At 43.2% G+C, this 27,864-nt stretch overlaps 1 protein-coding gene across 2 annotated transcripts; it reads right to left on the bottom strand.

The window, feature by feature from the left end:
- Positions 1–50: 50 nt before the first annotated feature.
- On the bottom strand, positions 51–26,219 carry LOC121630769 (protein transport protein Sec23A-like). Of its 2 annotated transcripts, XM_041971236.1 has the most exons (18): positions 25,962–26,219; positions 25,786–25,843; positions 25,623–25,709; positions 25,304–25,540; positions 24,565–24,641; positions 24,325–24,469; positions 24,096–24,254; positions 23,013–23,128; positions 22,488–22,611; positions 22,322–22,402; positions 20,837–20,926; positions 6,885–6,991; positions 5,010–5,157; positions 4,851–4,928; positions 4,586–4,747; positions 4,374–4,460; positions 227–383; positions 51–180 (listed from the first exon to the last, which is right to left on the bottom strand). In XM_041971236.1, the coding sequence occupies exons 1-17, from the start codon at positions 26,180–26,182 to the stop codon at positions 237–239; spliced, it is 2,124 nt and encodes a 707-aa protein (XP_041827170.1). In that variant the 5' UTR covers positions 26,183–26,219; the 3' UTR covers positions 51–180; positions 227–236. The 2 variants fall into 2 exon arrangements, with proteins under 2 accessions (XP_041827170.1, XP_041827169.1); XM_041971235.1 differs by having other exon boundaries at positions 51–383.
- Positions 26,220–27,864: the final 1,645 nt, after the last annotated feature.

The raw sequence follows: 27,864 nt of genomic DNA, 5'->3' as shown, positions 1-27,864 counted from the left end.
GTTCAGGTCTGAATGAGCTTCACATCACACCAAAAACAGGAGTCACTGTGTTGGAAACCAGCTCAGGAATCTAACTTTATTACAGTTCTTAAAACAGTCAGTCTGGGAACCGGTGAAGGTCCAGAACCAAGAACCAAGTCCATTCTTAAGACCACAGCCCGTTGGTCCAGAAACAAGAACCAAGTCCGTACTAAAGACCACAGCCCATTGGTCCAGAAACAAGAACCAAGTCCGTTCTAAAGACCACAGTCTGTTGGTCCACGGGGAGGAGGAGGAGGCTCAGAGGTCACCTGGCTGCTGCCGACTGCCCTCCACTGAAGAATCCTGTTGGACAACATCTCTGCCTCAGCAGCCAGCGTCAGGAGCAGGGTGTGGGAGGTATCCTGGCAACAAGACGGAGATAAACCAGTTAACTACTCAACTGGGAGAAAATAGAAATCAGCAGCACTGTCTTACAGAACATATTGTTTATATCCTGACAACAGACCACATGACACATGTTTTACTAACATCTACCTGCCTGTTACAAAGCAAAGAGTAAAAGGAGCATCTAGACTGTTGCCAGTAAAAGTCCAAAAGCCTAGTTCTGTGATGGTACGGGGTCGGGTCAGGGTTCTGTGATGGTTCGGGTCAGGATTATGTGATGGTACGGGGTCGGGTCAGGGTTCTGTGATGGTACGGGTCGGGTCAAGGTTCTGTGTACGGGGTCGGGTCAGGATTATGTGATGGTACGGGGTCAGGTCAGGGTTCTGTGATGGTACGGGGTCAGGTCAGGGTTCTGTGATGGTTCGGGTCAGGATTATGTGATGGTACGGGGTCGGGTCAGGGTTCTGTGATGGTACGGGTCGGGTCAAGGTTCTGTGTACGGGGTCGGGTCAGGATTATGTGATGGTACGGGGTCAGGTCAGGGTTCTGTGATGGTTCGGGTCAGGATTATGTGATGGTACGGGGTCGGGTCAGGATTATGTGATGGTACGGGGTCGGGTCAGGGTTCTGTGATGGTACGGGGTCAGGTCAGGGTTCTGTGATGGTTCGGGTCAGGATTATGTGATGGTACGGGGACGGGTCAGGGTTCTGTGATGGTACGGGTCAGGTCAAGGTTCTGTGTACGGGGTCGGGTCAGGATTATGTGATGGTACGGGGTCGGGTCAGGGTTCTGTGATGGTATGGGTCGGGTCAAGGTTCTTTGTACGGGGTCGGGTCAGGGTTATGTGATGGTACGGGGTCGGGTCAGGATTATGTGATGGTACAGGGTCGGGTCAGGATTATGTGATGGTACGGGGTTGGGTCAAGGTTCTGTGATGGTACGGGGTCCAGTGATGTGTCGGTCACGAAAGATTCGTTCAGTATGAACTAATCCTTCATATGACTTGGGAGTAACGGGTCCTCTCAGTGAGCGATTCGTTCATTTTCATGCGGTACCTCCTCTCGCCACATGGCAGGCAGCTGCATAAACTCAGTCAATAGGTCAGGACAGGAAACAGAAATGATTCGTTCAGGACTCGCTCAGGTCCGTCCTCAGGTCCTCGTTCTTTTGTCACGTGACAGCCAGGCTGCTCAGGCATTTGTGACAGACAGGTCGGGCTGCACGTTCTCGGTCTCGTTCATCATTCAGACTGTTTGGCGAGCAGTACGTTCGCTCTCGGATTGGTCTCTCTGGTGCTTCTCTCTGTCACGTGACAGGCAACTCGGTCTCTGAACGGGTCTTCCTTCGTTCGTTCACAGCTCAAGCTCAGCAGTACGTTCGCTCTCGGCTCGGTCTCTTGTTCATTTGTCACGTGATAGCTACCGAGTCACTGTTGTGCTGTTAAACAATGGCAGGGAGGATGTAGGACACAAATCACTTTATTGTGATGTGTATTTGCTCACATGGTTTGAATTGCTTGTGGCATTACCAGTAGTTTTGTTGCCTTCAGTATTTACTGCTTGAGAATCGCGGACTTTTTTACAACGCCACCTGCTGTAAAAATGAATGACATGATTCGTTCAAGATTCGTTCACTTTACTGTTCGAGAGTAAAAGACCTGGGTTAGTGAAAAGAGTCGAACTTCGCATCACTAATGCAAAGAAGAAGCCAGATATGAAGAGGATCCAGAAACACCACCGTCTTCTCTGGACCAACGCTCATTTAAAATGTACAGAGACAAAGCAGAAAACTGTTCTGTGGTCAGATGGATGAAAATGTGAACTAGTTTGTGGAAAGCATGGACAGCTTGTCCTGCAGACTAAAGAGGAGAGGGTGCATCCAGCTTGTTATCAGTGGACAGGTGAAAAGCTGCATCTCTGATGGGATGGGGCTGCATTAGTGCCTATGGCGTGGGCAGCTTCCACATCTGTGAAGCTCCATCAATGCTGAAAAGTACATGGAGGTTTTAGAGCAACATCTGCTCCCATCCAGACAACGTCTCTTTCAGGGAAGGCCTTACAGATTTCAGCAAGACGATGCTGAACCACATCCTGCATCCATCACAGCAGCATGACTTCACAGGAGAAGAGTCCGGCTGCTGAACTGGCCTGCCTGCAGTCCAGGCCTTTCACCAGTACACAACATCTGGAGCATCATGGAAGCAGAAATCCAGCAACCAAGGTCCAGGACTGTAGAGCAGCTAGAATCCTGCATCAGACCAGAATGGGACAACATTCCTCTCCTAAAACTCCAGCAACTAGTCTCCTCACTTCCCAGACGTTTACAGACACAATGCTGAACATCACCCTGGAACTACTTTTTACACCGTGCTGAACATCACCCTGGAACTACTTTTTACACCGTGCTGAACATCACCCTGGAACTACTTTTTACACCAAGCTGAACATCACCCTGGAACTACTTTTTACACCGTGCTGAACATCACCCTGGAACTACTTTTTACACCAAGCTGAACATCACCCTGGAACTACTTTTTACACCGTGCTGAACATCACCCTGGAACTACTTTTTACACCAAGCTGAACATCACCCTGGAACTATTTTTTACAGATGTGCTGCTGCCGTCAGATTCACTATCAGCTCATATTTTCCATGAAATGATAAAATGTCTCAGTTTCAACATCTGATATGAATGAATGAATGAATGAATACTTTATTTATTTCGGTTTAAAAACAAAAAATAAGTATATAAAATTACATTTTCTCAAAAGAATTAATCAGACAGCAACCGAAAAAGGAATAGGCTGAAGCCCCAGGGCTTATTATTGCCTATCCTGTACTATCATAGAAATAATTCACAATAAGACATCAAAAATAAAAAACAACAACAATCTAATTCAATCAATTTCATTGTAACCTTTGATAATTTTTGATTTTAAAGTCTTCTTGAAAACTAACATAGAGTTACACATCTTAATGTCATCGTTTAATCCATTCCATAATTTTGCACCCAAAACTGACACACATCTGTACTTAAGATTAGTTCTAGCTTTATATGTTTCAAACATTAACAACCCCCCTAAGTTATAAATCCCCTGCCTTAGCTTAAACATTTTTTGAATACAGTCAGGAATTGTCTTTTTTACCACTCGAAACATTATTTCTAATGTTTTTAGATATACAATGTCCAAAAATTTTATTGTTTTTGATTTAATAAAAAGCTGATTTGTAGAATGATGGTATCCAACCTCATTTATTATCCTAATAGCCCTTTTCTGCAATTTAATTATTGGATCTAAGTTCGTTTTATATACATTTCCCCAAATTTCAGCACAATACGTCATATAAGGCATCACAAGTGAACAGTATAGCAAATGGAGGCAAGTTTTATTCAATAAATCTCTTGTTTTGTAAAGAATAGCAATAGACTTAGATAATTTCTGTTTTACATATTTTATGTGGGGCTTCCAACAAACTGTATCATCTATTATTATACCCAAAAACTTAGTTTCATATACTCTTTCAATTGCCACATTGTTTAAATTTAGTTTTATTTCAATATTAATCCTTTTACCACCAAACAACATAAATTTGGTTTTACTTTCATTTAATGATAGCTTATTTAAAGCAAACCAGTTATTTAACTTGGTCAATTCTATTTCTACAGTTTTCAACAACTCCTTAATGTTTCCTCCAGAACAAAACAAATTGGTATCATCAGCGAACATAACATATCTTAGTCTATCGCTTACTGTACAAATATCATTTACATAGAGTATAAATAATTTTGGTCCCAATACTGATCCTTGTGGTACTCCACAAATTACGTGTTTAAGATGAGATTTAATATCATTAATATTCACATACTGAAGCCTATTACTTAAGTAACTTCTTAACCAAAGTTGTGCTGTACCTCTTATACCACACCGTTCACATTTCTGTAGAAGTAAAGATATGCTGTTGATGTTCTATTGGGATATTGGCTGTGAAAGTTCAGGATGTGTACCTCTCCATGATAGATGAGGATTTGGAAGAAAGTGTCCATCAGCAAAATTCGGTCTGGCAGGATGCTGCTGCTGTCCAACAGAACAGGCTGAAACAGAACCACAGTAATCATTAAAGCTACAGGTCAGCATGACAGCACAGTTTTAAATTATCTTTCAAATCTACTGTTCTCTACTTTACTCAGTGCAGTTATACAGAAAAGTGTGTGCACACCTCTGGGGGTCCGCTGAAGGAGTATGCGTACAACACAGGTTGGATCATGATGAGGGCCTGGGTCAGGTCCTGCCGGTTGAACTGGTGTCTGTAATATGAACTCTCATCAGGACTGTTGTTGAACACCTGCAGGAATGGAGAGCGTCGCAGGTGGAACATGAACTGTGAACCAAAACACACACAAGTTTAGTTCAAGTTTCCACCTGAAGCAGTGAGACTGAAGCTCAGCAGGTGTATCAGCAGAGCATTATGAGATACAGATCACCTGAGGATAGAGGGAAAACGTCTCAGAGAATCTGAAGGAGTTTGGATCATCCTTGTGGTAATCTCCAAACTTCTGGCACTGCACAGAAACAGAAGCAGCAGATAAGACTCCCAATCGTGAAGGTGTAAATGTTTTTAGCCTTCAGCTCCAAGTTCATACCAGTCTGATCAGCTGCCTGTCCAGCCATCTGAGGACATCTGGTCCCTCCTCTGTCTCCGCCCGGTACACCGCCAACCTCGCCATCAGGACTGCTGCTGCCTCCTGATCGAAGGATGCTGCGATGCTCTGAATCTGAGTATCAGCCCAGCTGTGGGGGAGGGGCAGAGCAGCAAGTGTTAGATCCAGAGCTGAAAAAAAATCACCTGAAAACAGACAGAATCTTCCTCACAGAGTATACAGGATATGGTTCTCACTATCCTTAAAAGACTACTGCTGAACAATGCTAAACCACATACTGCATCCAGCACAACAGCATTAGCAAGGAGATGCTACTCTTAGCCGTGGAGAAGCTAACAACTAGCATGTCTTAGTTGGGGACCTACTGGACCTGCTGATCTTCAGTACTGATAGACTGCTAGTAAGGATGTGGACCAATTAGTCAAAACGGCTTCTTTTTTAACCCATAAGAGCCCGACGTGACATATTTGTTACATACAGTTTCTGAGACATTTGACTTCAATTTATAGTATAAACTTTGCTCAAAATCCTGTTGAACACAAACTGATACTTGTCTTCTGTCCCCTAATAGATACCCAGAAGCGGAAAACCACATTATAATATTTTTAATATATTACATGGTAATAAATGAGGGGGGTAAAAAAAAAAAAAAAAAAAGTCGCACTGGACTATAAGTCGCATTTATTTAGAAATTCTTTTTCACAAAATCCAAGACCAAGAACAAACATTTAATCTGGAAAGACAAGTTATTCAACTGCACAACAGCACGCGGAACAACAGGCTGAATATGTGTCTGGTATGTTACCAACACCAGCGTTTCCTCCAGGATTATTTAAACTGTGAGGGAGAACTAGTCTTCTTATTACGCTTAATGAACAGCTGATTGAGGTGCTGAGAAAGTACAAAAACGTTTACATCACATTTAGCACTGAAATGCATAACTGCGCACCATCACCGGTGAAGTTTCACGTTAAAAATGAAATAACTGGTTCAATTGTTCATTGCACATAAAGACACAGACAAGCTTCAGTATAATGGTTACTAATCTGTCCAAAGTGAGGACTAGCAGAAGCAATGTCTAATCTATAGGTCACTAGCTTAAACATGCTAGTTGTTAGGCTCTTTAATGCTAACAAACATCCAGGACATCCAGCCTCACAGTATCTGTCAGACCAACCATTCCCACTGTCACACTCCCTCAGGTCAGCAGACCGGTCACTTTTATCTGCCCCCCAACCAAGAGGAAACTTGGAGGAGACTGAGGATTTTCTGTAGCGGGACCGAGACTATTAACACCAGTTAATGTTTTAAATCATTGCTTTAAACACTTTTTATTGGCTTTTAACACTATTTGAGATGTTGGTTCTTGTGGTTTTCTTTTTATAGTTATTTTAACTGTTTTGATTGGCTGATCATATGTTTTTATACTTTTACTGTTTTTATTGCTTTTATTTTGGTGTAAAGTACTTTGGTCAACTGTGTTGTTTTCAAAGTGCTATATAAATAAAGTGGAGTTGGAGATCAGACCAATAGCTTCTTCAGGATGGATATAACCTCCTGCTTTAAGTATGTAGAAACCAGCAGGTGATCACTGGTCTTATTTCAGGCCCTTTTATGGCACCATATCCTGTACAAACACTAAAAAACCTCATACACACACATCCATGTGTACATATATTTACAGTGTGTTTTAAACAGAGCTAAAGATAATTTTCATTTTCCTACTGTTTAATCTTTGGTTATATTGTCCACATGGACAGTTAAACACTCCATCTGTGTGACTCAAACATTGAGAGAAGTCCTCATGTTTCTTATGAAATGGACTTAAGTGTGCATGGTGCAGGTGTGCTGTCATACTTCCTGGCTGTGGTGGTGACTCGGATGCGTCTCTGGCCTGATGAGTGTTGGTACTGAGTGACAAACTGGATTGCCCCACGGCCGCCTTGAGGGATCGGAGCATTGTGCTGCAAAGATAAACAGGAACAGACAGACCAATAAATCATCATGTGAACCCATCACAGGAGGGATGAGGGGATGGAAAATAACCTGACTCCCCCACTCTGGTGGACTTCAGCCTTCATCGGACAAACAGGAAGACCTGAAGTTACATGCGAATGGGAATTATCTGATCCAGTCAGATAATAATGAGTTATGTGAACATTCTGCACAAACAAGACCAACATGAAGAAACAAATCCAGAACCTGAACCAGTTCTCAGAGGAGATGGCCTACTGGATCAAAGATGTTCTCAGTGTCATGATGATGATGAAGGACAGCAGAAGCTTTATTCTAAGCACATGAAGTCACAAACACCAGCTGCCACTAGCACAGCCTTCTGAACCCTCGGTGGTCTGAGGCTCATCGTCCACATCACGATAACACACCTGAGCACCTGTTATTACCCAAGTCACGCTTTAGGACACGTCAACACACACACACACACACACAAACACACACAGCAAACCAGCTTCTGCTGCTTTTGTCAGGACAGTTGTCATCACTGAGCCTGAACTTGATCCTAAACCTGAACCTTGTTACACACTCCAGAAGAAGTTTTGTCTGCGACGGGGCGGGAATTACTGCAGGGAGGACGTCTGTGTTTTTATGTCCAATAAACCGCTGATGGGGTTATTTAATATTTAATGAGAAACTTCACCCGTGGCAGGTCAGGGTTGTGCATGTGGCGGTGTCCGGGTCTTTAAATCCCACGTGTTGTTTAGATTTTCCTACTTTCTCACCACCTCGATCAGCTGTTCATTAAAACAATCCACCTCAAATGTCTGACCCATCACACGAAACTTGTCTGCTCGGCTGATGTGTCGAGAACAGGCCGCAAGATGTCCCCAACCAAATTTGCGAAAGCAAAGTTATGTCATTTTGTTTGTGTGGCCTTGACAACAAGAAAAAAGTTCTCGCTTCTCGCAGAGTATAAACCTACAGCCTGAGGGTGCATTCCCATCAACAAAGTCCGGGGGACTCTGTGGGCTGGAGCGGTGAATCCCCAAAAAATGCCCCAACTTCCTTTGGTCTGGTTTCACACTGAACTTTACTGAAGCGGACCAAACCACCTGGACAACATTGTGCAGTTACAACAACTACTCACTAGGAGGTGATAATCCCAGAAACAACCACTGACCAAGCAAAAGCAAATCCAGCTCATTGATTGGCCAGGACTGAAAGTGTTTCGTTCACCACCAGTAAACAATGAAGCAACAATACAGTTCTGCAGTCTGATTTCTGTTTTTACTTTAATGTTCCGACCTGATCTGGTTTTCACCAGAATCTGTCCAGTATGAGCTGCAGGAGAGGCAGCCAGAAATCCAACCATGTCGATCTACAGCCTTTCCTCTCTTTGCTTCACTGGATGTTTGATTTGCATTCACACTGGCCCTGTTTGGTCCGTTTGGAGCAGCGTCAATGCTCACTCTGGTGCGGACTGAAGAAGTGAACTCTAGTCAGATTGAAAACAGGGGGTCTCCTGGTCCAATTCTCTGACAGTGTGTTTTTAAAAATGTCTCAAAGGGAGCTGAGAATAAATTGTCCCTGCAGTGCAGCGATGTCCTCACTAAGATGGTTTAAACATTAGTTTTTCCACAAACACACACACACACAGGATATTGGACATTCAGGTAATGTTGACTTTGCAGTCACCAGGTAACTGTGTGTGTCTCATTATCATCATCTCAGCAGGTGACTGACAGGTGCACCATGGCAACAGGCCCTGTGGAGACACTTGCTGAGCAGGACACACCCCCTGCAGTCCTGGATCAGCTGCTCGGAGTCAGAAACGGAGACAGATTTACTTCATTAAGCTCTGAATAGATCTAGGTTTAAATCCTAGTCCAGGTCCCATTCAGGTCAAAGTCCAGGTCCATGTTTAAGTCTAGGTCCAGATCAGAGATTACTTGCTGGTAATTTCCATTCAAATCTTTGTGGAGACATGGTGCCATTTCTTGAGTCAGGAGGATTTTTAGGACCAAGAACAGTTCCAGACTCATTCAGGGACTAGTTCCTGAAAAGCTGTGGTAAGTGAAACCGAGCTAGTGGTTTTCTCAGCATTTTTATTTTCACTGATATCCGTTTAAAAGTTCAGACAAGCGAAAGCTGGCTTCCTGCTGTGAATCATCAAAGCTCAAATAAACCCAGCTGATCCCGTCTTCGGAGCTACAACCATCCAGGATTCACCACTCAGGCTGTCGGACAACACGGATCACATCTCCAGTTCAAGTGATTTTCATGACTTTATGACAAAGTAAAACAACATCCAGTTTGGGATTTTTTTGGGATGTAAATAATGTGACTTCATTCTATTTCAACATTTAACTTACCTTAACTTTGTTCAGGAGTTTTTCAACACAAACACAAAGTGTTTCACGGGGCAGAACTGAAACTCATGTATCCACAGACAATAAAATAATCTGAACAATGACTGTCAAGGAAATGAACCCTAAATTGTTTAATCCAGCTTCTCTAAGCTGAGGAACAGGTGAGTATCAGGTAACAAAGAGCTGAGTAACACCTGATGAACAGCTAAGGAACAACTGGTAAGTTGTAAATCAATCCCACCTCATAGTCTTCCTCAACAGAAGCTAACTGGACTTTGGACCTCCTGAAAACTGGAAGTATTCAGTTCTGAAGCATCATCTAGTGGAACTGCAGCTGTGGCGTCTGATCAGTGATGTCATCAGCAGGTCTGTTCTATGTCAGTTTAAAGATGGCGGCTGCTCTGAGAACGCTGTATGCTTCGTTCATGGTCCTGTCTAGTGCCGCCTCGGTCTGCAGGAACCTTCTGCTCCTGCTGGTGCACTTCCTCAACAAGGAGCTCCAGTCTGACACACTGGGCCTCAACTTGAGCTTCAGCCTCAGTGACCTGGTCCTCGGACTCGCCACCATTCCTTTCGGAGTCCACAACGCCCTGTCATCGCCAGCTGGATACCCCAGTGAGGATGCCCTCTGTCAGGTCAGCGGCTTCATTCTCGTCCTCCTGCAGACATCGTCCATCCACTCACTCACCTGGACCACCATCGACAAGTTTACAGAGATCTGCTTCGCCCTCAGCTACAGCAGCATCTGGACCACCAGGAGGAGCTGGGCAGTGCTGGCCTTGGTCTGGCTGTTCTGCCTGCTGAACGCCTGCTTGCCGCTGCTGGGTTTCGGCAGATACGTCTACAGCGAGTGGCGGTTCCTCTGCTGCCCAGAATTCAGTCCGGACCACCGCTACTTCGTGTTTCTGTGGATGGTGGTCGGGATCTTGATTCCGATTCTCAGCATGTGTTCCCTGTATGGATACATTGTATACGTGGGCAGAAAACAGGCCAGGAGGGGGACGTTCATGTGCAATGAGCTGCACTGCTTCCAGGTTCCTGCCAACAACTACCTGAAGAGCTCCATCGTCATGGTCACAACCGCAGGTGAGGCCCTCCCCTTTCTTGAAATTTAAAATTTCAGTTCACATCTCTTTACTTGAAAGAGGTGTGACTGAGGTAGAGCTCAGGTGACTGAGCTCTACCTGTGCTCAGTCACGTGACCAGATCTTCCTGTTTACAGTGTGCTTGCTGCTGTGCTGGCTGCCCTATGTTTCTGTGTGTCTGTACGAGACCTTCAGCGGTCAGCAGAGTCCAGCTGTGACCTCCGCCCTCTCCACCTGGCTGGTTCTGACCAGCGCTGCCCTCAACCCCTGGATCACCTGCATGACGCAGACGTGAGTACGATCCTCCTGAGAGTCAATCCAGCTGCTGTTCATCAGGGCTCACATTAGTTATTAAGAGGTGAAAAAAACCATCAGGGCCATCATTTGGTTCAGAAACATTAACCCTTTCTATCTATGTAATTTTCTAAAATATAATTTATATTTAGGTTAATTCATCATTTTTATTTTTTTTTTTACCTTAAAACTCCAATATGTGTTTTCCACATATGTAAAATTGCCTGTAGGAGCTGAAGCTTTTAATCCCAGTCAGCATGCAGACATGATGTTTCCAGGACAGCCTCAGCTGTCAGATCATGAGGCTAAAATGATGAACATATCAATAGATATAGCAGCTTAAAGGCCGACCAGAACAAGAAAACAGAACTTATTACTAACAGAACTTTGTAGAATTAACACACAGATCAACAGTGACCAAGCTGTGGAGAAAAAATATTGGCACTAAAACAAACACACAACAGAAACTATTTCCATATTTCCACTTTTTCCTCATTTCCAGTTATATCTGCTACTATTTACCTGCCATGTTCACAACTCCAGCAGCTGCTTTGTGGCGCCACCGTGCATCAGAAACGTCTTCTTGAGGTAAGTGACTGGTGGCAGGTAAGTGACGCTAATGCTGTAGGTGACGTAGTTCCGGGGAGACGGCAGATTCAAACTAGGCGCGCCCAAACATTTATACTTTCATTCAATTGTATTTTGTGCCAGTCTAATCAAAATATTCTTTAAAGTAGGAAAATAGTGTCTTTAAAAGGTACACTCTGGAGCACAGCGAGGAGGATTTGGCCAGCCTGACAGATTTTATAGATCGTTGTTACGACAGAATCGTCATGGGGAAACCAAACAACACGTCAACCCCCTCCACCGCATCTAAGTCCAAGAGACAGCGAAATGAGGATTCACCTGGAGCTGTTTCACCACCGGGGAACGACTCAACAGATGTTCTGATCTCCATAGATAAGAAACTCAGTAGTTTTGATGCGCGTTTGAGCCTGGTAGAAATTCTCCACAAAGAGTTCCAGGCGCTACGTGAATCACTAGAATTCAGCCAGAAGCAGGTGGAAACTCTGGCTGTAGAAAATGCTGGTCTCAGAGAGTCGGTAAAATCCCTCACCGAGGGCTTGACCCGTCTCTCGGAGGAAAATAAGAAGATGAAGGAAACGGTGATCGATCTGCAGGCGCGGAGCATGAGAGAGAACCTGGTATTTGCAGGGATTCCAGAGCAGACGGAGGAGGACCCTGAGACCACGGTGAAAAACTTCATCAAAACCCACCTGAAGCTCCCGGAGGAAACGGTGAAAAACATCTCCTTTCACAGAGTCCATCGGCTCGGCGGGAGGAAACCCGGGTCCAGCAGACCAAGACCCATAGTAGCGAAGTTCGTCAACTTCAAACAGAAGGAGCAGGTGAAGAACCAGGGCCGCGAACTGAAGGGAACGAACTTTGGAGTAAACGACCAATATCCGAGAGAGATCCTGGACCGACGGAGAGTCCTGTTTCCCATCAGAAGGAAATTCATCACGCAAGGCGCTCGCGCTGTCATCGCGGTGGATAAATTATTTATTAATGGACAGCTGTACCGCGACCCGGACATCACTCCGTGGCTCTACTGACTTGGTATGTGCTTTAATTTTCCTGTTTTCTCACTAGATCATGTTATATCCATAAAACTGCCATAAAAGATAATTTAGTTAACAGTAAATCCACTGCCCGTCTCCACTACACTGCTCTCAGCACAGATGCGTTTTTTAAATTACTTTTTTTCTTGGGCACTGTCGCTCTTTTCACTCTTTACACTTCTTCTCTCCGACCCTTTAACGGCTAACGGTAACACTTGTCATTATATTATATACACATCAGCACTTTTCATGATTCACAGGAACACACACAGAACAGCACAAGCGCACATACATCCCTGTCACAACCAACAGGCAGATACACATGCACGCAGAGAAGCAGTGGGATGCACGCACACACGCTTCAGTAATATGCATATAGCCCTCTTTTCTGTGGTTGGTTCATGAACGAACTCACATTTTCACTTGGAATGTGCGTGGAGCTGGCACAGGGGAAAAGAGGTTAAAAAATTTTAATCGTTTGCAAGGAATGAAAGCAGATATAATATTACTCCAAGAGACTCATTTATCAAACTCAACAATAGATCTTCTCTCAACAACCCAGTTTCCATACGTGTATTCAGCTTGTTATAATTCTAGGCAGAGAGGAGTAGCAACTCTTATTAATAGAAGGTTAAATTTTGACATAGATAATACAATCATAGATCCAGAATGCAGATTTATAATAATTACATTATCTATTAAAAATGTTAAGTTATGTATCGCAAATATATATGGTCCAAATGTTGATGATCCGTCCTTTCACTCCCTCTTCGCCTCACTCTATGGTCACTCAGATAACACATTAATTGTAGGAGGTGATTTTAACATTACACTGGAGAAAAAAAGTACCACAGGAGCTCATCGAGTCTGGAAATCCTCAGAAACTGTAAAACAGTACATGAAGGATTTTGGTCTTTGTGATGCTTGGCGCTCTCACCATCCCACACTAAGAGAATACACCTTCTTTTCTTCAGTCCACCATTCCTATTCTAGATTAGATTATTTCTTAACTAGCAGCTCGCTGATGAATGACATGTCAGAAATCAAGATCCATCCTATTAGCATTAGTGATCACGCACCAGTATCATTCACTCTGAGAAGTAAGAGCAATAAACCAGCAACTAGAAACAGGAGATTTAATACGTCACTACTTAAAGATCCTGAGTTTATCAGCTATTTCAAAAGAGAATGGTCCTTATATCTAGAAAACAACGACTTGCCAGAAACTTCAGCAAGTGTTCTTTGGGAAGCAGGAAAAGCAGTAATGAGAGGGAAAATTATTTCCTTTTCTTCTCATAAGAAAAAGAAGGAAACTTTGAGAATTTCAGAGTTAGAACTCAGAATTAAATCCTTAGAGGACGCTTACCATGTCTCCCCAGAAGAACACACACTAAATGCTATAAGGAAAGCTAAACTTGAATTTAATGAAATAATAGATAAAAAGACGCAGTTCTTGGTGCAAAGACTTCGCTTGGAGAATTTTGAGCATGGAAATAAATCTGGAAGGTTCCTGGCTAATCAGTTAAAAACAAACAAGGAGAAAACAACCATCTCCTCTGTCAGAGATCCAGAAGGAAACATCAGCCACGATCCTGACAAGATAAATAACACTTTCAAAGAATTCTATAAAACATTATATACATCACAACTAACTACAACAGATGACAATATTGATAAATTTCTTAGTAACATCAATCTTCCACAATTAAAACATGAAGATAAAATGGTCTTGGATTCCCCCCTTTCAGTCGGCGAACTCCATGAAGCTCTCCAGCATATGCCCAACAATAAAGCTCCAGGTCCAGATGGTTACCCAGCAGAATTCTACAAAGAATTCTGGACAACGTTGGCACCCACTTTCTACAATATGATATTAGAAATAAAGGAAAAACAAAAAATACCTTCAAATATAAACCTAGCCAATATTACTCTACTATTAAAACCAGGTAAAGACCCGACACTTCCATCCAGTTACCGTCCAATTTCATTAATAAATGTAGATCTCAAAATAATTAGCAAAGCTTTGGCCAGAAGAATAGAAAAAATAACCCCTCTAATAATACATCCTGACCAAACAGGCTTTATTAAAGGTAGACATTCCTCTACTAACATGCGTAGATTAATTAACATCATAGATTATTCCACTCTACATAATCTGGAATCCACAGTAATTTCTTTAGACGCAGAAAAAGCGTTTGACCGAGTAAACTGGAAATTTTTATTTGCAACGTTAAACAAATTTGGGTTTGGGTCATCTTACATAGATTGGATAAAGATATTATATAACAACCCAAATGCATGTGTGAAGACCAATGATCAAACGTCTCCAAGCTTCTGTTTGCAGAGAGGCACCAGACAGGGCTGCCCGCTTTCTCCATCACTCTTTGCTATTTTTATTGAACCCCTAGCTGCTGCCATAAGACAAAATAAAGAGATTAAAGGAATCCATGCCAAAAATATAGAACACAAGATAAGTCTTTATGCTGATGACGTATTACTCTTTCTCCAGAACTCACCGACGTCTCTCCCCCAGACAATCACACTTATTAACACATTCTCATGAATATCTGAATACTCTATTAACTGGTCTAAGACTATTATTATGCCCATCAACTGTGACCTACAAAACATACCCAATACTACAATACAGTCTGGAAACATTAGATATTTAGGCATAAACATTTCCCCCAGGCTATCAGAACTAACAAAGCTAAATTATGTCCAGCTACTTAAAGCAATAGAGGATGATCTCTCACGGTGGAGGCGCTTACCCATATCACTCATGGGGAGGGTTGCCACAGTTAAAATGATGGTTCTATCTAAAGTAAACTACCTGTTTTCAATGATACCCACTAAACCATCCTCCAGTTGGTTTAAGTCACTGGACTCACATATATCAAAATTTTTATGGAAAAATAAGCCATCACGTATCAGTCTAAAAACTTTACAACAGACTAAAGATAGAGGCGGATTGGAGCTACCCGACTTTAATCATGTTTTCTTAGCTAACAAGCTGCAGTATATCTCCAAATGGCTTAAACCTAGCAGTCTGGATGAAACATGGTTAGATGTAGAGCAAGCATTGTGTGAGGATCTGTTTATCTCTGACCTGCCATTCATCAGCTCAACCATCAAAACACATAAGTGTTTTAAAAGCATCAATATCAGTTCCTCCTTAGTGGCTTGGTGGGATTTTCTAAAAATAACCAAATCCTCACTTTTTCCATGTAAGTTTACACCCCTCTGGAACAACCCTGACATCCTGCAAAATAAAAAGCTTATCAATTTTACTCAATGGAAAAATAAAGGAATAAAACAGTTAGAACATATAATAGAAAATGGAAACTTCTTATCATTTAATATTCTCACTTCACAATATGGAATCAGTAGCAAAAAATTTTTAGAATATCACCAGCTTAAATCTATTATATGTAAAAAATATACCATTAATCAATTAAACTTACAGCTACCTATTAGGGTGGCAGAATTTATGAATCTCAATGCCCCAAAGCTATTATCAAAAACATATAGACTATTATCTAAACTAGAAGACTCAATCTGTCTTCCAACTTCAAAATGGGAGGGTGACTTATCCAGTAACTTTAATAAAGATAAATGGTCACAAATATGTTTAAACACCTTTAAAATGACTAAAAATTCAAATATGCAACTAATACAATTCAAAATTCTGCATAGAACTCATTATACAGGACAAAGGTTGCTCAGGATGGGTCTGTCACAATCAAACATCTGCACACACTGCAATGAAAACACACCAGATAACTACCTCCATGCCTTGTGGTCCTGCACACCTGTCCGCAGGTTCTGGCTTCAGGTATGTGTGGACATGTCAACATGGTTTAAATGTAATATTCCTACAATCCCCGCACTATGTCTACTAGGTGACTTGGGTGACATTAATATGGCAATTAACTCTGCACACATGATACGCACAGCATTATGCATCGCAAAGAAAACTATCCTTGTGAACTGGAAAAACAAAAATAATCTGTGTATTCAGCAGTTTAGGAATCTCTTAGTTGACCACATCAGTAATGAGACAATGTCTGCCTCCTTAAATAACTATTCGGCTGAATCTCATTCCTTCTGGTCCCCTGTGCTTAGTTCCATCACTTAGTGTAGGTGGAGGACTATGACCTCGTTGCTATGGGGGTTTGAGAAATGGCCGGGAGTGACTGGTGGTTGCGGGTTCTTTGTGGTTGCCCGTGATGCGGGACCGGGCTGCTCTGCGGTGGGGGTGGCTCTGAGTCTGTCCCCGTCGGGGGCTGTGGGGGCCAGCGGTTGGAGTTGCCTCGTGGCGGGGGGTGAGGCCACTGGTGGTGCCTGGGTTGGTGGGCGTCGGTCCTGAGCCGGGTGGCCGGGCTATTCTGGGGCGGGCTGGGCGGGGGTTCTGGGCTCTGGCTCTATGGGGGTTGGGGCCCGCTGTCCGCTGGTCCGCCTGGGGTGTCCCCCGCGGGGCGTGGTGGGGGGGTTGTGTGTGGCGTGATTGTGTGGTGGTGGGCGGTTGTGGGTGCGGCACGGGGGAGGGTGTGAGTGTGGGGTTGTATGGGGTGCGGGTTGGGGTGGATGGGGAGTTGGGGGAGGGGGCCGGTGGCGCCCTGGTTCCCGGGGTGTGCGGCTGGAACGTCGGGGTGTGTGCTGGCCTACGCCGGGTGGCTGTCTGGGGGGGCCTGGTCCTCCTGGGCATGTTGCGGGCCCTCTGCCTTTGGGGGGTGGGGCGGCCGCCTCTGGGCTCCTGGGGCCCTGGGCCCTTCGCTTGGGCTGCCCTGGGTGGGCCGGTCCCTGGCGGGGCCGGCGGCTGCTGATCTTGGCCCACTGGGGCCTGTGCCCCGGGACCGTGGGGGGCTCTTGCTGGGGCTCTCCTCTGCCGCCCTTCGGGTGGGGCTGGAGTTGTCTTTGTGGTGGGGTGGCATGGGTTGGTGCTCCGGGTCTGCTGCTGAGGGCCCGGCCCAGGCCCTGGTCTGCCTCTGGCCTCCGTGGAGGCGAGGTCGCATTTGCATGATCTCACTCACCACTCTTCATCACTGATCACTCCTTGTTTCTCATGCTCTGCATGCTGACACAGTCACTGAGTTGTCTAGTGGGTCTTTAATATTAAGTGATAATTATTAAAGAAAGGAAAAAAAAAAAAAAAAAAAAAAATTTGTATTTTTTCTTGTGAGTTAATATCTGGTCGCTGTTATGTCTTTTTGATTTGATTTGGTTATACTCTTAATGACTGGCAGCCCTGTTTTTTTTTGTTTTGTTGTTTGTTTGTTTTTTTCTGTGTGTGTGTTTCTGCTTTTGTAAAAGTTGTAGGAAATTTTCTGGTGTGTTCATGTACAGGTGTAACAGTTTGTTGTCTGGTGATGGTGTGGATTGAAGGGTCATTTCCCTTCTGTCTGTGATCTTTTTGTCTCCTTTCTTCTTTCCCTTTTGCTCTTTTTTTTGCTATTTTCCATCTTTTTCTGTCCCCTCCGGTCAGGTCCAGCAAGATTACATAGATTCCATGATTCAAAGTAAATAAATAAATAAATTAATCACATTATCAAGAGGAGCCTTACCCATAGGCCTCCCCTTGATAGAGCAAATTTGTTCAGCACGATACAGCAACCAGATTATCATTTTGCTTGCTATGATGCTGGACAGGACAAGTTAAAAAAAAAAAAGAAAAAAAAAAAAAAAAAAGAAATGTCTTCTTGGCTTTATTCCAGCCATAGAGGAGCATTATTTTTCTTCTTTTCACACACACATAGAACTTTCTGCTCACTGGTTGATCTTAGACTGGATATAAACGCCTGGTAAAAAGTCTGTAGAACGCCTAAAGTGTAAGCTATCCATCACAATTCACCCCACAGAGTTACACACTACCGTTCCTGAGACACTGATGATGACGCAAGTCAAAGTGCTTGGAGGCGCCAGAGATGTAGAGTTTTAAAACATTAGAATTTTACAATACATTTTCTAATGATTTATAATTTTTTAGAATAATAAATTCTAAAAAATTAAAAAATAAATAAATATTTTTAGAATAATAAATTGGGCTGCACGGTGGCCTCACAACAAGAAGGTTACTTGATGGTGGTGGCCTTTCTGTGTGGAGTTTGCATGTTCTTACCATGTATGCATTGGATAGGCTCTAGCTTATCTGCGACCCTTAATGGACTAAGTGGTACAGTGAATGAATGAATGAATAGAATAATAAATTATTTTTATAATTTATGATGATAATATGCTTCCCTTCAGGGATCATTAAAGTTTGCCATCCTGTCACATCTCTGAGTCCAGCAGGTACCGGGTGGCAGTCCGTCGAACTTTCAGCAGGTTTCTACAGTCAGGTTTTGGGGTGTCTCTGGAATCGCACCATCGGAGCTCTGTGGTCGCCCTGAACACGGCCAATCGCATCAGTACAACAACCACCACGACCGACACATGCCCTCCATCATCATCATCACCACTGTGATCCAGTCACCTTCATCTTTATCTTCAATACACTCCAGATGTCGGCTCATTCACATAACCTCCAACATTTCCACCAATCACACACCAGAGGCTCATGTTTACATCCAAGTGACTGGTCTGTTATCAGACCTTTATCCTCTGGCACATGGACTGGTCGTCATCACAGTTACTGAAGTTTATTAACTTAACTTTGTTTAATTTCACACAGTTGTTCCAGAAAAACAATGAAAATCAGAGATGAATGTGGAAACGAGGAGACATCTGTGTGTTCTGTCATCCTCATTTCTCAGAAACTTGAACCTCTTCTTCATGAGGTTTTTTTGCTGCCTCCTGTCTGAGATGACATACTCAAAATGAATGAAGTATATCTTCATAACTACAAGAGATGCATGTATAATATTGGTCTCTGCAGAAAGCTAGATATGTGAGATTATTACAGCAAGTGTCAGAATCAAGACGTGTTTTCACCTGGAACCTGGAACATGTAAATGAAAAGGAACAACACCAGTTGAGTAGAGTAATTCTAGGAATGAGTAAAATAGTTCTAGGAATGAGTAATCCTAGGAATGAGTAGAGTAATCCTAGGAAAGAATAATCATAGGAATGAGTAGAGTAATCCTAAGAATGAGTAAAGTAATTCTAGGAATGAGTAGAGTAATTCTAGGAATGAGTAAAGTAATCTTAGGAATGAGTAGAGTAATTCTAGAACTGAGTAAAGTAATCCTAGAACTGAGTAAAGTAATCCTAGGAATGAGTAGAGTAATCCTAGGAATGAGTAAAGTAATCCTAGGAGTGAGTAGAGTAATCCTAGGAATGAGTAAAGTAATCCTAGGAGTGAGTAGAGTAATTCTAGAAATGAGTAAAGTAATCCTAGGAATGAGTAAAGTAATCCTAGGAGTGAGTAATTTTAGAAATGAGTAAAGTAATCCTAGGAATAAGTAAAGTAATCCTAGGAGTGAGTAGAGTAATTCTAGAAATGAGTAAAGTAATCCTAGGAATGAGTAATTTTAGAAATGAGTAAAATAATCCTAGGAATAAGTAAAGTAATCCTAGGAGTGAGTAGAGTAATTCTAGGAATGAGTAATGTGTGATCAGGAACTGTGCTATGGTAGAAGGACAGCGCCAATGCTTGGTAGCGTCTTGTAGCCGGGTTGCTCCTGTAATGTTGCTATGCTAAATGTTAGCATTTCTGCCTCCTAGTGTTTGCAAACATCTTCTGGACTGTACGATCTCATGCTGACCCCTGGAAAAGGCTGTCTGCGATGAAATAGTGACTGATGGTAAGAACATGGGAACTGAAGTTTTATGGGACTGAAAAGTCGTAGAAAGTTTAGAAATTTCAGGTGTTTGGAGATTGTAAGATATTAAACTATTAAAATTTTTGTGCTCATATTTCTGCTTGTTATTCTGTGCTTCAGAAGGACACACAACATTATTACAAACACTTTACAGGGATGTGTCTCACACACACTGCTGAATCAACACTACTGGAGACAAATCTCAGAAACCTGAAGTAAACTTCCGAGATGAATAAATAATAAGAGATGGATGCTCCATCATCAGATTTCCCAGCTGGTTTCTGCTCCAACCTGACCTCCTGCATCAGACCTCAGATCTTCAGATCTGAACCAGCTTTATAACCTTGACCTGGAAGCCCCTGTCAGACTTGCAGAACTTTCCATGACTGACAGCAGCTGATCCGAGTCAGCTTCATGTCTGAATGAAGCTTTTCTGGAACAATCTGCAGCAGAGGCCCAACGCTGCCAGGCTGAGCTCAGATTTACAGGAAAAATGTGACCTGTAGCAGTCACATAAAAGCCCAGTGAAGACATGAACGTTGCATACGTCATGTCTGACCTGATGGAGGCAGACCTGACGTCTCCATCATCACATCGTCTCCTCTGACATCATTCAGGTCAATTTAGCCTTTAAAATTATCCCACCCCTTATAGTCGGCATCGATCATTTAGCTTCAGGTGTTTCTCAGACCTTCTATTCTACTCAGAGCTCAGTCCTCGTACCTGGTTGACCACCTCGAAGTAAAGAGCCAGCGTGGTGCTCGGATCCAAACCGCAGATCTTCCACTGGCAGGTTCCTCCTGTTGCGATCTCCTGAAAACACAGTCGTACTTCCTGTTATTGTGTCTTGCAGACAAACACAGACAGGTAGAAACCTGCTTCCAGCCATTCGGGTGACCTAAGTAAAACTCCGGCAACATTTAAATGCATCCCTTCTCCAACACACCGGAGTCAAATGAATGGCTCGTTGGCAGGCCTCTGCAGAGCTGAATGACGTGCAGCTGAAGGAATTCAGCCATTTGAATCTGGTGTGTGAAAAAGGATGAATCTAAAAGTTGCAGGATAGTCGATCTCGAGCACCAGATTTGGGCACCTCTGCTCTGAAGTCATTAAGGACAAAAATTTCCACTTTCACAAAACTGCTATAAAATTTTAACATTGTCACTTGTCACTGTTGTTGTTTTGTACAACAAAAATATCCAATTAAATCACATTTTTTTTTACATCTAATAGCTTTACAAAATATAATTCTGCATTCTGTGATGTTACGAGTTTAACATCACATTATCATCGGCATGACTGGATGAAAAAAAAACGAAATTTCAGCCCCATTACAGATCTGCATATAAAATGCTATTAGCTAAATTAAAATTTCAATTCTCAAATTTGTGAAGACTTTTCTTACAAAAAAATATAACATATGCATTAACACAACCAAAACGATGGCCAGAGATAAAAAAAAATGCCAAAATGGATAAAAAAAAAAAAAATGTCCATAATGATGCACCAAGTTGAATGTTCTCTTAATGTTCTCAGACTTCAAGATACAGTCCAACATCAGTGTTACCACAAGAAGTATCAGACAATCACACCATAGGACTTTAAGAAGGGAAAGTAAAATCTTAATAGAATAAAAAAGCTACTTTTGTATGAACAATGCCAGCAAACATTAAATAAATAACTAAAATAAACAGTGTGGAGCAGATTTTGTCAGTGATTCTCAACCACGAGGCCGTGGCCCATGCTTGGGCCTCCAGCGCCACCCAGAGAATCACAAAACACTTAAATTTGCACCTGCTGGTCGAAAGACGCAGCCATCAGTTCGACACCTGAGATATTACTGCAGTAAAATCTAATGAGTAGTTTATGTGCTAATAATCCTGACTTGAGCTTTTAAATGTGTGTCTTGTAGCAGCCTGGTTTTATTCCATGAATTGTTAGCGTGTTGGTCGTCTTCTTGTGCAGGTTCACATACATGAAAAACATCTGTGATCTCATTGTATTATGTCAAGTATCTGACAAGGTTTTAGCTGTTAAACTGGAGGTGGATTTGGTAAAGTAAAGCAAAGTTAATATTTCAATGGGCCAGAGGAAACTTTGTGCTGGAAAAGATGGATCCCAACATCAAAAAGATTAAGAACCCCTGATGTAGAGGACAGTGCGGTGCAGTGATCTGGGGGCAGATCAGCTGTGTTTGGGGTAACGTACGTTTTCAGAGACACAGGGTCCTTTGGCGTTTAGGGACACACATGGACCGATGGCTCCAGACACTTTGATCTCTCTTGAGGTCTGTAAATAAAAAACAAACTCAGCAGGCTTCAGGAACCTAAGACACAGCTGACCAGGATGTGTTCTGGGAGCTTCCCGGTTATACCTTGACCTCCAATGTGGCAGCAAAGGCCATCTTAAAGGATCCCTGGACGTCTTTGGTGAAAACTCTCTGGAAAGTTTGTTTGAACAGAGACGTGTTGAAGGAGTCTGCCATGACCATGTATCCTCTGGGGGAGAGAAACATGGCCAGAATTGAAGATGGCTTCATAAACCTTGAACTTACAGCTAGTCTGAACCTGGTTCTGGTACAGGACTAGGGTAAGGCAGGACATGGCTGAGAGCCCTTATAAAGTAATAATAATAATAATAATAATAATAATAGATTAGATTTATATAGCACTTTTCAAGTGCTTTACATTGTGTATCCATTATTCATTCACTCCACATTCACACACTGATGGAGGAAGCTCAACCATGACCCATCTGGACCAATTAGGGGTTTGGTGTCTTGCTCAAGAACACCTCGACATGAGCTCTCCGGGCCAGGATCGAACCAGCAACCTTTGGGTTACAGGACGACCACTCTACCCACTGAGCCATGCTGCCCATGCTTAATATGTGTGTGTACCCTGTGTGGTTGGGGCAGCACTTCATCTCCAGTAGGCCCGTCTGATCCAGGGAACAGGCATAGATGTCGATGATGTGGCCATTAGTGGAGGCTCGGTTGGCTAAAGACTCGTAGTGCTGGAACACATTTAACACAGAAAGTTAGTTAGTTGTCATCTCTGATTTTTTAAACTTAATAAAAACCTGGATGACTGGATGAACTTTCTCCTTCAGATAGACCAAGGTTGCTGTCTCTGGACCTGAGAACCTCAGGAAGACTCTTTTCGGGCTATTGGAATTACTCTGGATTGTATTAAGCTGGGCTATCACCAGAAGATTTGCAAAAGATTCTAGAAAACTACCAGCTCACATCTAAAGACAAATGTTTAGAGTTTTAGGTCTCAGCCTAGTCTCAGACTGAGATTTGACAAAGACTGTGAATCTTTTGGGGTCACTATTTACAGACTTCAACTAGATTCTTTTAGCATTTTATTGTGATATGTTGGACAGTTGATCTCAAACAGGGCTGATCTGCCCACAGTAAAGCAAGCAAGGGGAGAGTTTCCCTCCAGGAGGGAATCACACATCATCATTATTAAGTGTGGCTTTACATCTCCACCAGGTGTTACACCGACTCATCAGAATCTGGAGGATGAATGAGTTTCTATTCTTCTCTCATTTGTTAGACCATTATACTGTAACTGTACTGTAAAAGGAATTTGGAGTTACTCTGGACCAGCATCTGTCCTCTGAATCACATATAAAATCAGGTTTCTAAGTAATATTCCCAGAATGAAGAACATCCTATCTCAGAGGGATGCAGAAAAACTAGTCCACGGATCTATTACTTCTATTTTAATTTAGCAGACGCTTTTATCCAAAGCGACTTACATTTGAGAGTACGAACAACACAAGCAAGAAATCAAACAAGCTGGGACATCATAATTAAGGGGTAGTCAGACTGCTGTGAGTCCAGTTGGACCCAGGTGCTGTCATGTAGTGCTAGAGGCAGTGATATGTGTATATATATATATATATATATATATATATAAACACACATCCTCCGTACTAACCCTAACCATCCATGGGAGCAGTTCTCACTCACTTTGGTGGCTTTCTTCATGAACTTTGCGTTGTCCTTCTCGATGTCGTGCCATGACCTGATGGGAGTCTTCAGCTCATCCCCTACAACCATGCCTGGTCCCTGCGTCGCCGGGCCTCCAATGAACGTCATGATGCGGCCACCGGTATTGGGGAAGGTGCACTGTAGGTAAAGTGTCAATTAAATGATCTTTCATGTCCAGATGATGCTGACCTGTGCACCTCGACCTCACCTCTAGCAGGCCCACAGCGATGGACATGGCGACACCTAGCGAGCGCAGCGGTCTCTTCCCTTGGGTGACAGGCCAGGGGTCTCGCTGCAGCTCCCCCAGAAGGTCCGTCAGGTTCATATCGATCTTCTGCACCGGTTGCAGGAACCTGGAGAACAGCTCAGACTGTGGAAGCCTGATGCTACGGAGCATGCATTAACCGTAGAAATCGCAGATGGAGTTGGAAAAGGTGTTCTAGTTTACCTGTTGGACAGAGGCTGCTGGGCAGTCTGAGGTCCTCGTCCCTGAGCGGCCGAAGGTTTGGCAAGACCCAGCATCTCCTGCAAAACATGAACGTGGTCACAACATTAGCTGATGGTCCCCACCTGGACCAAGCCATTTCTGGAGAAGTAGCCTTCAGGTGTGGTTGGACTCTCAAGCCTCATGTATATGCTCTATATTAAATACGAATACAGACAAAGTCCTCCGTGTCCTTTACATTCATATTTCAGTGTATTGTCACAGAGCTCTCAAATGCGTAGCTGGACGTAGTAAACAGAGCAGTACAACCGGAAACCCCGGGGGCAGTAGTGAGCAGTATAGCTTACATGTGAACAACAAAAGGAACACAGAAGAAGAAGCTGCAACGTATTTAACACTTAAAACTCTGGTAGATCTCCGGTGCCCCTGAGTGCCATCATTTATATCATTACCAGCTCCTCAGGAACAGTAATGTGTAACTCTGTGGGGTAAATTGGGGAAGGTGAACTGTCTACGCTCTCTTTTTATGTCTCTTCCTGAGAATGTACAATAAGAGACCTCTTCCACTGTCACCATGTTTGTTTTTTAAACTGATATCAGAACAGTGAACTCTTTACTGCCCTCTGGTGGACATATTCTCTAAGAATTATGTTAATGTAAAGCAGGACGTATGAAGACACTGATGTTTGACAAAACAGACATAAATCGAACAGAAATTAGGTTTAACTGGACCCTGACCTACCTGCAGCTGCTTGGCGTTCAGGTCCTTAGTGCCCCTGAAGACATAGCTCTTGGAGATCCCCTCACAGCCCAGCTCATGGACCTGGACCATGTGTCCAAAGGTTATGAGTCCAACCAGAGCTGTGGGGGGCAGCAGAGACAGCGACATCTGCAGAGACTCCTTCAGAGCCTGCAGGTCCTCATCCTCCATGCAGGTGTCCACCACATACAGGAAGACCAGCGGCATCTGAGGACCTCGCTGAAGATAGAAACCAGACAGTCACACATCTGATGTCCAGGTGTTTTTCTTAGCCAGGAGTCTCACTGGGTACCAGTCTCACCTGGACCACATACTCGATGGTGGAGAAATGAGGCAGCAGCTCTGCAGGCTGATTCACCTCAGAGATTCCAGCGTAGGATGGAGGAAACTGGGACAGAAGACAGGACAAGGTTCAATCCAGTCTTCTCCAACTGAGACACACCTGGAAGACCCTCTGAACTCACCTGGTTCCTCTGGTAACAGAAGTTACATGCCCACAACTTGGCTCTGTAGTCCACCTGGCTGGAAAATAGAGATGGGGGGAGTCAGACAGGTAAGTGCTGGACAGGTGAGTAAGTGATGGATAGGCAGGTTAGCCATTTAATGTCGGGTGAGAGTTGAATAGACAGGTGATGCATACCAGAGTGGGTTGAGGACAGCCCGGCAGGTGGCCCGACTGCAGAGAACCGGTTCGTACTGAGTGGGGGGGAGGTCGCTCCTCTCCTTCAGGGGGGTGAACAGCGACGCCACCGGGACCACCATCCGAGTTGCCTCCAACCGGCTGGAAGGCCACACGTTCCAACTGAAGCGGATGCCATCACGCTCCTCGTTCTGGGCTATGTACTCTGGGAAGGTTGCCATGGTGAGGCAGGGAGGCGGGGCCGGAGTGTCACCGTCAAGTAAACCTAAACCTAATTAGCATCACAGGTGTTTACAATCTTGTAATCAGTCAGTGAGTCTATATATAGGCTACAGGTGGTCACTGTGCTGTTTGGTGACATGGTGTGTACCATACTCAACATGGACCAGAGGAAGCAAAGGAAAGAGTTGTCTCAGGAGATTAGAAAGAAAATTATAGACCAGCATGTTAAAGGTAAAGTCTATAAGACCATCTCCAAGCAGCTGGATGTTCCTGTGACTACACTTGCTCATAGGAATGGTGAAATCGAGGCCTCATGAATCATCGAGTCAACTTTCAGCCAAATGCTTGAAAATGGCTTATGGTTCTGAACTGGTTCTGAATCATTTGACCGGGTCAAAGAGCTTCATCTGCTGGCTGTGGGCGTCTAATGCATCAGAAAGACAGCGTTGACATTACTTCCTTACTGCACGTTGGTCATCCCTATTTCATCTATTAATAATTGTTCAATAAAGGATAAATTTTCTACGATGAGTGAATGTTTATTTTCTATTCGTATAAATGTTATTAGGTGAGATTAGAATTGTGTAACTTGGTGTAATGACAGTAGTAGTCTACTCACAGCAGGAACGTATGTATGAGGAAAGGGTGCTTGTGCAATGGGGATAGTGATTGTTAGTGATTTTATACAGTTGCAGTAAAATTGTTTACTGTTTCATGTGTCTTATTATTCATAATAGATATTGCAAGTGCATCTTATTGTCTACCTCTTTTTTCTGCACAGCTGGTCGTTGTTGAATGCAGCACACTGCACATTTATGTACATAGATTATTTACTCAGTTTTTTTGTTTTTTTTTTACATTATCTTTTTTTTATTTTATAATGTTTGAAATGTATTATGAGGAAAATGTTTTGGCAACTTTGTGCTGTGTCAGATTTTTAAGAAAAAACGTATTTTCTCAATAATGTCAAGCTTCAGTCTGCTCCTCTTCTGGCACACTACCTCTCCAGCTTTGAAGAGGTTGCACCTGAAAGAAACACAAGAACAAAATTGTAATTAACCAACTTTAAAATAATTAAAATTATCTGCTGATGGTGAACAGAAACATGTTCGGCTGTCTGGTTGATGTTTCCTCTGATGCTTCTGGATGAAGTTCATGATTAACTTTAAAGTTTGCTTTTTGCAAGGCTATTAACTAAAACAACTATATAAAGAAAGGGAAATAAAGCCTACCTGTGATGTTGAAGGCACCGCCCGTTGCGTCCTTCTCTCATACTCCGAGCTCCTACAGCAGTTACCCTGGCAACAGCGTCTCGTGCAGACGTTTGTTTCCCAAAAATCTCTAAAAGTTAAGTGTGAGCCAATATAAGCTAATGTTGTCAAAACGTTTGGAATCAGATTGACAGCCCGGTCACTTCGAAGATCCCGCGTGATGCTCGATACGCGCTGATGACGTAACGATGCCTCGGTTGATCTGTCACGTCACTATTAGCATGCTGAATCAATGCTTAGAAACAATGTTCGCAACACTTCCGTGTCACATGCTCGACAGATAATAAGAACGGTAACAAAAGAGCCCAGAAAAACTTCTAAAGGTGAACTTTAAGCTGAAGGAACATCAGCGTCAGATCCCACCATCCGTCCTTGTTTGAGCCAAAGTGGACTTAATGGGAGACGACCAA

Source organism: Melanotaenia boesemani, chromosome 20 (assembly GCF_017639745.1).
Source record: "Melanotaenia boesemani isolate fMelBoe1 chromosome 20, fMelBoe1.pri, whole genome shotgun sequence".
NCBI classification, from domain to species: domain Eukaryota; kingdom Metazoa; phylum Chordata; class Actinopteri; order Atheriniformes; family Melanotaeniidae; genus Melanotaenia; species Melanotaenia boesemani.
Note: the sequence above shows the minus strand (reverse complement) of the source record. Positions and strands in the feature narration are given on the sequence as shown.